The sequence below is a fragment of the Geotrypetes seraphini genome, chromosome 8 (assembly GCF_902459505.1).
Source record: "Geotrypetes seraphini chromosome 8, aGeoSer1.1, whole genome shotgun sequence".
NCBI lineage: Eukaryota > Metazoa > Chordata > Amphibia > Gymnophiona > Dermophiidae > Geotrypetes > Geotrypetes seraphini.
In genome coordinates, this window is record NC_047091.1 from 179,292,678 (window position 1) to 179,306,502 (window position 13,825).

The window sequence follows — 13,825 nt, forward strand, 5'->3', positions numbered from 1 at the left end:
ACAGGCACGGTATGCCGCTTGGAAATTGCCGAGACCACCGCATCAACGACTGGCGAAGCTAACGTAGCCCGATCCCCTTCTGGAATGGGATACAGGCGAGCCATGCTGCGCGCCAGCCGAAACGGCGTCTCCGGCGTTTTCCACTGCTCTAATATCCCGAATATCCTGATGCATAGGAAAAGAGCGGGAAACGGAACGGATCCCCCGTAACAGAGGGTCCCCCACACGCGGAGTCTCCGGCGGCGCGTCCTCAAAACGCAAAACCGAAGAAACCTGTTGAATAAGGTCAGGCAGCTCATCTCTCTGAAAAAGGCGCACCACGGACGCCTCTTCACCGGAGAACGGGAAACCCGACAACCCGCCGCCAGCTTCCGTCCCCTCCAGAGGGTCCTGGAATTCCTCAGAAGGGTCCAGGTCCTCCTCCAGACCGACACGTTCCTCCGACCACAAATCCTCGTCCCACGAAACCCGCGGACGCTTGGACAAGGGAGGCGGCGGAGGGGCGCCACACCAGACGAGAGAGGCAAAGCCGCAGGGAGCGCGGAGGAAACCCCACCCCCCGAAACCCCCTGGGCGCAACCGGGACCCCCAACCGCCTGAAAATAGGCTCTGAATAAGGAAAAAAGAAATCAGGAGAAAAAACCCCCGAGGGTCCCAAGGGACTCCCTGCCACAGCAGGGGACCCAGCAGAAACCTGCCCCTGCATAGACAAAACAGGGGGAAGGTCACCTGAGGTGGAAGACAAAATGGAGGGGCCAGACAGAGAAGATGGCGACTTTCCCGCCAATAAAGCTCCCTCCATAGCCTGTAGCGGCTGAGAGACCTGAACAGTCCCAGCCGCTAAAGCAGGCAAGCCGGCATCAGCTGTCAAAAAAATCAGCTGAGAGGGAATCCTCAAAAACCCGACCGTCGGCGGCTCGGGGAATCCCTCCGTGGGCGGATGGAGAAGACCGGGCTTCTCCACTGCTCCCTGCCGACTCGCGAGGCACCATCGGCGGGGAGCTCTGGGCGCCTGCAGCCGCTGCCGATGGAGCTCCACCACCTCACCGACCCAAACCGCCGAGTTCAGGCCGGCCGCGAGTGCCTCGCGGCTGGACCTAATTGTGTCCCACTCCCCCGGAGAAGGGCACAATTGCTCCATACGCGACCTAGCTAGAAAAAAGTGCCGGTTAGATGAAAAAATACAGTAAAATACAGTTTTCTTAAAGGGAAACAACCCTCCAGACCAGCACTACCTCAGGATTTTTTTTTTTTTTTTTTACAGAACAGACTCCACAGGCTCTCGAAGCAATATGCCTTGCTTGATTTAGGGGGCAAGGCTTACTGCTGAGGCTCCTCTAAAAAAATGTGGGGAGGTGGAGGAAGTGGGGGGAGGGACCCCGCTCGAGACCCGACGGGTTTGACACCCCCGAGGTCGGACGAACCCCCAAACAGGGTCCGCCCAAGCTCCGTCCGGCCAAAAACAGGGACAATAAACCCCCTAAACAAATTCCAACAGCCCTACCAAGGGAGATGGGTACAGATCACATCAACACCTGCTGGAGACTGAAAGAAGACTGAGGGAAATAGAGAAGGGAGGATAGTATATACTGTCCCAAAGTTTTGTTTTCAGTCTCCACCTGCTGGTCATGATTGGATATATACCCATTCGTAAAGATTAACCTCTACTGGTCTGGAGAGTGCTAAAGAAGAATAGGTTTTTGGCCAGTGATTGCAGTACGGAGTACGGGTTTGGAATACACCTATGCTGGTAATGATTACCACTGAAATTATAAGCATAGTACTCCTTATTTCTGAGGCCTTTTCCTGAACGAACATCAAGCTCCAAGTATAAATAAACTATATAAGTACAGTGCGAGTGTTTGAGTATAGACTTCTTCATAGGAGTGGAGATTTGACTTTTGTGATACATGTCTACATGTAGCCATCTTCCTAAGGGATCTGCAGCAATCAATTTAAATATAGCTGTACATTTCCTATTCACTAAAATAGCTACTCCAGCCTTCTTTCCTACAGCAGGGGCAAGAAAACAATGCTTTATCTAATCTCCCTCTAATTTTTTAGATTCTATAGCAGACAAATGTGTCTCTTGGATAAAGCAAACATCCGCATTCTGTTGTTTTAAAAATAATAGCTTTTTTTTGCTTTTAATCGGATGGTTAAGGCCATTAACATTTAATGAAAATATTTTAAAATCCATTATACAATTTATATATAAAGCATAAAAACATCATCCAGTAATTCAAATTATGAGTATTCACTAAATATTAATTTTCCCCAAATTTAAAAGCTGAAATAAAATCCCTCATCCCTCTTAATTCCATCTTCCCATATCCCCAACCTACCCTTTCCCATCCCTCCCAAATTAAAAGTGAAAACTTGGAAACACATATGTGAGACCAGGTGATGAGAAACTCCTTACAGGCAAAATTAATAAATCTCATTATTTAATTACAATAAGCTATCCAATTCTATAATCTATAATATAATAAAATGGTAAGCCGCGCATGCGCACTTCCTATGCGTGTGCCGGTTTTCTGTGAGCTGTAGCGACCCATAGAGAGTGCGCATGCGCGGTTTACGGTTCTGTTTTTCGGTCTGGCCTGCTCCCTGCCGTATTGCATTTTTCAGTTGAAAGACGCAGCGGTGGCTCCTCTCACGATCCCCGCCTGCGTCGGACTTCCGATGCAGGTGGGGATCATGAGAGGAGCCACCGCCGCGTCTTTCAACTAAAAAAAAAAATACGGCAAGGCGAGCAGGCCAGACCAGACTGAAGCTCAAGACCGCAGGAAGGGAAGGGGGGGGGGCCGACAAAGAAGAGGACTCCAGCCGCGAGGAGCCGAACGGAGCAGCCAGATCACAGCAGGCCAGAACGTGGGGGAGGGGCCGAACGGAGCAGGCAAGATCGCGGTAAGAGAAGGGAAGGGGTGGGGGAAATGTTGCAACTGCTGCACAGGGACCTGGAGGGGAAGACAAATACCGCTGCTGCTGCACAGGGAAGTCGGGGGGGGGGGAGGGAAATGCTGTTGCAGGGAAGTGGGGTGGAAATACTATTGCACAGGGAAATGGAGGGAAAGAATGACAGACAGACAGCAGGAGGGAGGGAGACAGACAGAAAGGAAGAAAGACACAGGGGCAGAGAGAGGGACAGAAAGACAGACAGAAAAAGGGAGCCAAGGAGAGAGAGAGAGACAGCGGGAGAGAAAGAGAGACAGAAAGAAAGACAGACAGACATATATTCTAGCACCTGTTAATGTAACGGGCTTAAAGACTAGTATTAATCATAAAATATATCTATTTCTTTCAAGTTATTAATTTATGCATCCTCATAGAACACTACATCTTTTTAAAACTTTATGGGCTCCTTTTATCAAGGCTATGGGGGTTAGTGCATCAGAAATTTCATCATGCGCTAACCCCCACGGCAGCCTAAAATCCTAACGCCTCGTCAATGGAGGTGTTAGGTAGTAGCGTGGCAGGTGGTTTAATGCACAGTATTTTGCATGTTAAACCGCTACCGTGCCTTTGTAAAAGGACCCCTATATTTCAAAAGCACTAAAGATGATTTAATAGTATAATTCTGAGTACAATATAATTCTAAATACAAATTTTTAAAAAAATTTGCAAATTTTTTAATAAAATATTGAATATATAAATTTTCTTATGGACTTAGATTCCTTGTGTTATTAAACATATTTATATTTCCCATACCCATTAAACTATGTAATTTAAAATACCTAAATTATATAAATTGTCAACCTTATATCTCTTTGAACATATTTCTATTTAATATTTTATTTTCCATTTCAGAATACCCTTATATCACTTAACCTCTTTAAATTATCAATAACACAAATCTAACTTTTAATCCCATCCTTTAGAATAAAACTGGGGAACTGTTCTTGTCTGCTGGGACGTCTGAGGAGGATCATTTTGGGGGAAGCTGTTCTTACCTGCTGGGATGTCTGAGGAGGATCATTTTGGTGCCCTGGTCTCCTGCAGTAGCGTCTTAGTGCTCGGTGGTGGAATCGGGCAGGACCTACAAGAGACGGACCCCCGACATCATCGGGTCCGTCTCTTCTGAATTAGCTTTGATTAGCTTCTCCTTAAAACCAAGACCGCTGCTGTGGTTGAAACGGGAGCTATTCTTGCCTGCTGGGACGTCTGAGGATCATTTTGGTGCCCTGGTCTCCTGCAGTAGCGGTTTAGTGCTCAGTGGTGGAATCGGGCAGGCACTACAAGAGACGGACCCTTGACGTCATCGGGTCCGTCTCTTCTGAATTAGCTTTGATTAGCTTCTCCTTAAAACCAAGACCGCTGCTGCGGTTGCGGCCGCCCCTTAGGGCACGCCCCTTGGAGCAACGAGGAGCTGGGGAGCGTAAACTCAGGTTGCATAACTTTAAATTATTTATATTATGGGGAAAAGGAAAATCAAGCCCAAGAGTTCTACACCTGCTGTTTCTGGTCCAATGGACAGGCATTTGACTTTTTCCACAGACAATCCACCACAACCTTTACTTGACATGAACTCTCCCGTGTTGGGTGCATCGATGAGTCCCCTCGAAAGGACTCCCCACCTTCACCCGGTGATAGCGGGAAGATTACCTCCGCTATTTCTACTGAATATGTGGTTTCCTCTACACATACAAGTAAATTAGTTTTTACGGATATACCTAAACCACCTGAATTTTCAGGTGTTGTAGAGGATCAACCACTAGCAGTGGAAAAACAAGATATTACCCTTAAAGATTTGTGGTTGGGTATTTCTAGAGTTGAAGGGTTTCTCAGAGAATCTATGAAACAAACATTGGACTATTCTCAGTCTGGTTCTCAAAAATTTGTGAATGTGGATTCCAATTTAAGTTGTTTGGATAAAAGATTAAGTGTGGTAGAAATTCAAAGTAATACATTGCAATCTGTCTCAGTATTAGCTGTTAAGGATTCTACGGTGCTACATTCTAAAATGGAAATGTTAGAGAATATGAATAGAGTGAGGAATCTCCATTTGGTTAATTTCCCAGTGACTCATTTATTATCCCCTGAAATTTTGTTAAGGAAATATTTCAAAGAAATACTGGGATTAACCAATGCGGAAACCTTTCCAATTAACAATTATTATTATATTCCACAAAAGAAAATACAATCCGACCAGAAGGTGGACCATCTGGTCACAAATGAAATAAATTTGACAGAATTTTTGGAAGATAGTCAAGATGTGATTCAGAGTAGGTCCACTATGGTAATAACATGCATGAGTGAGATAGATAAAATGTTAATAATGAAACTTTACTTTAAAAATAGATTGACAAAATTTTGTGGAGATTTGGTTAGGATTTTTCCTGATGTTTCAAGAGCTACGCAATTAAGAAGAAAATAATTTTTGAAATTAAGAACTAGAGTTTTAGCTCTTGAGGCATCATTCTATCTAAAATTTCCATGTAAATGTCTTGTCAAATTACAAGAAATTGAATATGTTTTTTTGGGACCTACAACAATTTTTAATGGCTAGAGAACAGAAATGAAGTTTGTTGGTTTACTGTTTCACTACTGAGAAAGTTGGAGGATGTTAAAGTCCCATAAATAGTGAATGGTTAAGATTCGTATGAATCCGAACCGATTCTTAGTTTTCTTTGTATTTCAGTTAGGTAATATAGTCGTATGGCTCCCCAGTTTAGTGGGTTTGAAAAGTAATTTTGTATTATATGTATAATGTAGGTTAAACTTTGTGTAATATTTCTTTTTCTTTGATATCAATTGATATTAAAATTGTTAAAATTTGCATAAAAAAAAGAATAAAACTATTGTTAGTTGTAAACACATAATTAGTACAAGATAGTTAAAAACCTATATTGGCTTAAACAAAAATATTTGCGTATTTTTAATAAATTATCCTAGTCCTATAATAAATATTATTAGATTATGTCAATTTCCTGCAAATATATAGATTTAAGATTCATCACAAATTAATATAATTCTTAGGTATTAATCTTACAGTAATAAATCTAGAAGAATTATAAAATTACTTTCTAAATTGTGAATTCCCCACAGAATTAATAATTTACCTATTAAATCATCTATTTCATAAGGACTACATAACCATCCTACTCATCCTAAAATTTAATAATGCCCAATTAAATCCTTCCTTACTCTTTTATATATAATTAACCATTAATAATAAATTAATTCATTAAGATGTCATGCATTCTTTTACCTCTACCAATTTAGTCATTACTTATGCTTAGTATCTTAAAAAAAATCATGTTTCATAAATTTGATATCCCTATAATGAATTATTCATTCTTTTAAGCTATCTCATTTAAATTGATTTTGACATATAATAAATAAAGATATAATTTTCAAAAATAGATCTCTTTAACGCATAGATGAAATTTCCTCCATTCCATTCCATAGAACTTAACGGTATTACGGTATATAAACTGTTATTATTATTATTATTGATGTCTGGGCTGGATAAAGATCTAAACAGGAACCTTTCCAATGATATACATTCCTGTGCCAAGTTGCCTTTTAAACATAGTAAGAGTGTGAAAAAAGAAGAATTTGAGATCTGGATCCAATTACAATCAATTTTGTCCATATACATTCTATCCTTGCTAAACCTCTTTTCCACGATCAAAAAGATAAAATCCGTCCGAGAAAGCATTCAGTTGTTCACTGTTGTAAGTCTTCTGTGTCTTGTGCTGCACCCAAAAGATCATCTGGCAGAGTTTCTTGTTCTTTTAAGAATTAATTTTGCGTTCCAACTCCATTTCATGCAATTTAAAGTCTTCTTAGTCTGTATGATGTGAATTTATAAGAACTTAATATACTTTCGCCCATGTTCTAATAAGCTGATGTAAATTTTAGAGTGAAGTGATTCAAAACATAGGTTCTTCCAGACTTTTTTTTTTAATGACAACTTGTTATATAGTATACAGCTTTGTAGGGAACACCTTGAAGATCTCCTGCAGTTTTAAAATGACTATCTTATCATAATTCCTGTATTTCATCTATCTGAGAAGAGTCTTTAGTACAGGAAGTATATGGGAGGGCAGATCTTTCATCCATTTCAGATTCGATATCACATACTCAACCTTGTGTATAAGCTTATGGAATAGCCCATAACCCATTGGTAAATTCTCTTATTCATCCAAGATTTCGTGTTAGTATGAGTAATGGTATTTCTTTAACAGTCTATCACAGAGGTCCTGGGCATTCAGGAAGGCATGATGAGACAAGGCAATAGATTTAGTTATCTGCTCCATAGCACCTTCTGCGCAGACTTCTTTTAATGCCAACTTGTTTTCATAGTATACAGCTTGTAGGAAATGACTATATTGCCAGACTTCCTATGTTTAATCATTGGTATGAAATAGTTCTTGGGAAGGAGTTCTAATGAACATAAGAACATAAGAAATGCCTCTGCTGGGTCAGACCCGAGGTCCATCGTGCCCAGCAGTCCGCTCACGCGGCGGCCCAACAGGTCCAGGACCTGTGCAGTAATCTTCTATCTATACCCCTCTATCCCCATTTCCAGTAGGAATTTGTCCAATCCTTTCTTGAACCCCAGTACCGTACTCTGTCTTATAACGTCCTCTGGAAGCGCATTCCAGGTATCCACCACACGTTGGGTAAAGAAGAACTTCCTAGCATTTGTTTTGAATCTGTCCCCTTTCAACTTTTCCGAATGCCCTCTTGTTCTCTTATTTTTCGAAAGTTCGAAGAATCTGTCCCTCTCTACTCTCTCTATGCCCTTCATGATCTTGTAAGTCTCTATCATATCCCCTCTAAGTCTCCTCTTCTCCAGGGAAAAGAGACCCAGCTTCTCCAATCTCTCAGAATATGACAGGTTTTCCATACCTATTATCAGACGTGTTGCTCTCCTTTGAACCCTCTCGACTAATGCCATATCCTTCTTAAGATACGGCGACCAATATTGGACGCAGTACTCCAAATGCGGGCGCACCATCGCCCGATACAACGGCAGGATAACTTCTTTCGTTCTGGCTGTAATACCCTTTTTGATTATACCAAGCATTCTATTCGCTCTCTTAGCGGCCGCTGCACACTGTGCCGACGGCTTCATTGTCATGTCCACCATTACCCCCAAGTCCCTTTCCTGGGTACTCTTATTCAATAACATCCCTCCCATTGTATAGTTGTACCTCGAGTTTCTGCTCCCCACATGTAATACTTTACATTTTTCAATGTTGAACTTCATCTGCCATTTCGCCGCCCATTCTTCTAATTTGTTCAAGTCCCTTTGCAACTTTTCGTAGTCCTCTGTAGTCCGAGCTCCATTAAATAGTTTGGTGTCGTCCGCAAATTTTATTATCTCGCACTTCGTTCCTGTTTCTAGATCATTTATGAAGATATTAAATAGCAGCGGCCCGAGCACCGAGCCCTGCGGGACACCACTCGTGACCCTCCTCCAGTCGGAGTAGTGACCCTTCACTCCTACCCTTTGTTTTCTACCCTCCAACCAGTTTCTGATCCATCTATGTACGTCTCCTTCCACCCCATGATTCTTCAGTTTCCGGAGTAGACGTTCATGGGGCACCTTGTCAAAGGCTTTTTGGAAATCTAGATATATGATGTCTATGGGGTCTCCTTTGTCCATCTAATGAGAAACACTGCTCAAAAGATCAGCATCATCCATTTCCATTCCATTTATTTAATGTTGTAATCGAATGGAGAAATTGTAGCAGAGAACACCTTATTAAATTATTTTTGATAAAATATATTAGGTGTTACATTAATTTGACTCTTTAAGATATTTTCCTGAGTTTATATGGAGCAGTTTGAATATCCAATTTTTAGTTACTTATATCACATGCCAAGTCAGTTAATTCAAGAGTTCCAAACATTCTAAATTACACCTCCAAATGTCACTTTTACATGGAAAATTTTTAAAATTTGTAAAAGATATTATTTTCAATAGATTCATATCACTCTTCAAATCACTCTTCATTCACAGCTGCTTTCTTAAAATAAATACCGTTCTCTTAAGAAGTCATCTGCTGCTCACATTGATCTAAAAATTCCAGCAACTTGGTAGGATCATCAAAATGTAAAGTTTTGTTCGTGTATGTAACCCACATTATTGCGGGATATATTAAGCCATATTTAGCCCCCAGATTTCTAAGTTGTGGATGCAATTCTAGTAGTTTTTTTTCTTTTGAACACTGTAGCCCTTGCAAAATCGGGCACGATATGAATCCTAGCATCCTAACTTCTTAAGTTTTTGTTTTCTTTTGCTAAACTGAAGATCTCCATAACTTGATGGTGCCTTAGTAATTTAAAGATTAACGGCCGTGGTCCTGTTTGTTTGCTGGTTCTTCTCATAGGGATCCTGTGTTCCCTCTCAAATTCCAATGGATATTTTATTTTAAGAGGTAAAATTTTCTAAAAAGGAGATTGGATCATTTGTTTCAACTCCTTCAGGTAGCCCAATTATTCTAAGGTTACTCCTCCTTTCACAAATCATACAATCTTCAAGGTCTCTTGATAATATTTCAATTTCTTACGATCCTGTTTGTAATGAGACACTTCAGTTTCATTTGATTCTGACCATTTTTCTAACTGTTCTATTTTAATATCTATTAGCTGCATTCATTGTGTAAGATTTGCAACTTCATCTTTAACCTCCTGCAGTTTTTTTTGCGTTGTCAGAAACTATTTGTTTTATCTGCCGAAGTTCTGTTAAAATATCAATATTATTCTCAATCGGCAGCAACACCTTTGATGGAGTTGCCGGTTCAGGCTTAGACCGTTTTGCAATTCCAGTCTCAGCCACTTCCACTTTCTTTTGCTTTTCCGAAGCCATAGTACAATCAGTATCCCGCTTTTAAGCAAAAAAAAAAAAAATAATAATTTTTATTTATAGCTTATTTTCACTTTAATAAGCCTGTCAGCATAGAGCTCGTCTTTCACCCGACCGTTTGCATGAGTTCCAAGCCACGCCCCCCCAAACAAGAATGTTAATTTTTACTAAGTTTTTGGTTTCAATAGTGGTTTTTTTTTTTTTACCAGGTTAGTGTTTTAACTTCCTTTTTTAATCATTGTTGTATTTAACTAAGGTATTAATAGTTGTGTGTTTGAAACTGTACTTTAACTATGATGTATTAATTGTTGTATTAGACGCAGCGTGCATATGATTGTATTTTTTAATTGAAATGTTTCAATTTTTTACTGTTGGGAACCGCCTAGAACTACTGGTAGGGTGGTATACAAGAAAATAATGATTATCATTATGCTTGACTGATGATCTTTAAACTTTACACCTGAGGGTTTGGGCTCACTTAAATAGATTTTCATTGATGCATCAATTATAGAGATGGACTGATCTTGACTATCTCTACCTTCTACCACTACTATTTATTATTTCTATAGCGCTGAAAGGTGTACGCAGCGTTGTACATTTTAACATGCAATAGACAGTCCCTGTTCAGAAGAGCTTACAATCTAATTTAGGCAGGACATTTCAGAGTTGGGGAGATAATAATAATAATAACAGTTTATATACCGCAGTACTGTGAAGTTCTATGCGGTTTACAAAAGATTAAAAGACGTTACAAATTGAATGAACTTAAAAGAGGTGACGGAAAGTGGTTAATAGGTCAAGAGAACCGTATTGAGGAGAAAGAGATGTATGGGTCAGCTGTCTAGATATTTTAGGCGTTTCCTGAATTCCTCATAAGTAGTAGGCGATAACAATTGTTTTAGATCTTTACCCTATAATGCTGCCTGATGTGAGAGAAGGTGTTCATTGTGAGGGAAACGAAGTTCGAGTGTGAGCTTCTCTTATGTCTGTTGGCTGAAAGGAGAAAAGGTCAGTTATGTATTTAGGGGCTAGTCCGTATAGTACTTTAAAGCAGAGGCAAGCGAACTTAAACTTTACATATGCCTCCATCAGCAGCCAGTGCAACTGCTGGTAGTAAGGTGTCACGTGATCAAATTTCTTTAGTCCGAAGATTAGTCTGACTGCTGCGTTTTGCATTAATTGTAAACGTCGCATATTCTTTTGAGAAATTGCTAAATAGGCGATGTTACAGTAATCAAGTTGACTTAGTACGAGGGATTGTACCAGGATTCTGAATGCTGGCATATCAAAATATGATTTGATGGATCTAAGTTTCCAGAGAGTGAAAAAACCCTTTCTGATTAAGGAGTCCACCTGGTCTTTCATGGTTAGGCATTGCTCCAGAGTTATACCAAGTATCTTCATGGTAGACTGAATAGGGTAACTAAGTTTATTGATGCATAGTGGTGTTTTGGTGTCAAGCGGGTGTGGTGAAGCAACAAAAAATTTCATTTTTTCTGAATTAAGTTTGAGCTTGAAGTCAGTCATCCATTGCTCCATTAAATTTATAGCTTCTGATGCTTTGGGAATAGTTTCTGAGATAGAGTTAGCAAATGGGATGATAATCATAAAGTCGTCTGTGTAACTGAATAATTTTTATCCCCAGCTGGGTTAATTGCACACCCAGTGAGGACATGTAGACATTGAAAAGCAATGGGGATAGCGGTGACCCTTGTGGCACACCGGATGGATTGCTCCAGGTATCAGAGAGATCATAATTGAAACGTACCTGATAAGTATGGGACATAAGGAAGCCACGAAACCAGTTCAACACCTCATCCCTGATACCAATAGCGTCTAAGCATTGTAGCATTTTCCCGTGGTCTACTAGATCAAATCAGAGCTCATATCAAATTGCATGATCAGAGCATTGAGGCCCTTGCTAAACAATAGACGCAGATTATCTAGGATAGCCGCAATTACTGTCTCCGTACTGAATAAAGGTCTGAACCAGGATTGAGTTTCATGTAGGAGAGAGAACTGATTGAGATATTCCATCAATTGGGTGTGTACCAATCCCTCCATGATTTTTACAAAAAATGTAATGGATGCTACTGGTCTGTAGTTGGTTACTAGAGCTGATGATTCTTTACTATTTTTTAGGATTGAGGTTATTATTATGTGACCATTGTTAGTGAGTAACTACCCGTTTTTTAGGTTATGGGCTAAGTAGTGTAGCAACGATAGTTTAAATTCTAATGGTGCCGCTTTCATAATTTCTGGGGGACATGAGTCCAGAACGCAATATGATTTAGAGTATTTATTGTATAGTTTGGTATAAGCATTCCATTCCAAGTCTAGAAAAGAACTCCAGATCATATCTACTGGTATTTCATTTCCTTGTATGTTAGCTATTTGATGATCACTGGGGTCATTTGTTGAACAGTTGTTTCTTAGGTTTTTAATTTTTGAATCGAAATGCAGTGCTAAATCATTCGCAGAGGGTGACTTAATGTTGTGTACGAGTAGAGTGTAGCGAGTGGTGTCAAATAAATTAGTGGTACGTATAACCCAATTTGAGGACTGATTATATGCTGCCAATCAGTGGGTAACTGAAATTATATATAGGGGTGTTTTTATTTGCTGAAACAATTTCTTGCTGTATTTCATTTTTGTTTGCTGTCCAAATTATAGGTGGTCTTCTACTGAAACATGCAGCATGGACCAAGGCTTCACCAGCTGACATTTACAGTGCTCAGAGGTAAGAGAACCTCACTGTTGCAGATTTATGAAGTTAATGTGGCCTGTTCAAGACAGAGGGCAATACAGAGAGATAAAGGAACCATTGTTAGTAGATCTGACTGCACAGTGTGAAGCAGAAAGTCTACAAATGAAGATGTGCCTTCCAGATATTTATTTTAGATTTACTTTATTTAGGACAATTTAGAAAAAGCTGCTGCTATTGGACATAAAACACAACAGGTAAAAAAGAGGGACCTTTATTCCACAAGCAAACAGGTAAAACCAAAACAAAAAGAAGGGATGTAGCAGGAACAATTGGATTTAAAAGTTTATTAATAAAATATCCAAACATGAAATCATATAAAAGCATGAAGGTACATAATCCATGTTTTCATAAAACTGGACATATGCAGAAACAATATCACAACCCCACTGTTTCCTCACAAAGATGGTAACTTGTACTGGACCCTACACAAGCTATGTTTCGGCAGAGCTTGGCCTTCGTCAGAGGTCATGAAAGAAAAAAAAAAATTGAGTGAAGTGAGTAAAGCTACATTCGGAGAAGAATGTGAGAGTGGTAAGTACAAAATAATAGATAAGTAGAAAAAACATCAATTTGCTAAATAACTACACCAAAAGGTGTATATGCAATATATTGAAGAGATGAATAAAATAGATGGTAAGCAAAAAAAAAAAGTGAAAATTATGTAAATGGAAGGAGGATGCATAGATATACAAAAATTAAGAAATGCAAGCATGGTGGATGATGAAATGTTGAGCGAGCAATTAGGCTGTTAAACATATATGCAGAAAAATTCACTGAAAAAATAAATGTCAAAGTTAAAAAAAGTTCAGTTAAAAGAACTGCATACTTCAAATTAAATAATATCAGTTAATAAAGCTACAGACTGGCTTGTGCATAAGGAGAAACTGGAGTGTGGGTACAAAAAAACAATGCTGTTTAAAATAATGACATGCCTAAAATGTAAAAAGTACAGACACTATTGGATAAAAACAAACAAAAAAAAAAGCACGACCAAACAACATAAAATGCAAGAGATATGAAGTGGACTAAAGCACATCTATGACAGAGTTCAAAATTGAATAACTATTGGGTAAAAGATCAGAAGATTAATGGCCATAATGAAAATAAAAAGATAGAGAATGAGTTTACACATATATAACAAAATTTTAAAAATCAAATAACTTGACCAGTGCAATGTCCTGAACACTACAAAAATATGATGTGGGGCAAAAAAATATACTTGTAATACCACAAAT

At 39.4% G+C, this 13,825-nt stretch overlaps 1 protein-coding gene across 5 annotated transcripts in view; it reads left to right on the forward strand.

The window, feature by feature from the left end:
- The window catches only part of LOC117365590 (acyl-CoA dehydrogenase family member 11-like), a 241,193-nt gene that overhangs the window by 194,369 nt on the left and 32,999 nt on the right, over positions 1-13,825 (forward strand). For all 5 annotated transcript variants that reach the window (XM_033956127.1, XM_033956129.1, XM_033956125.1 and 2 more), the window contains one exon: positions 12,497-12,563. In XM_033956127.1, coding sequence (XP_033812018.1) covers positions 12,497-12,563 — 67 coding nt within the window. The remainder of the gene's footprint in view (positions 1-12,496; positions 12,564-13,825) is intronic.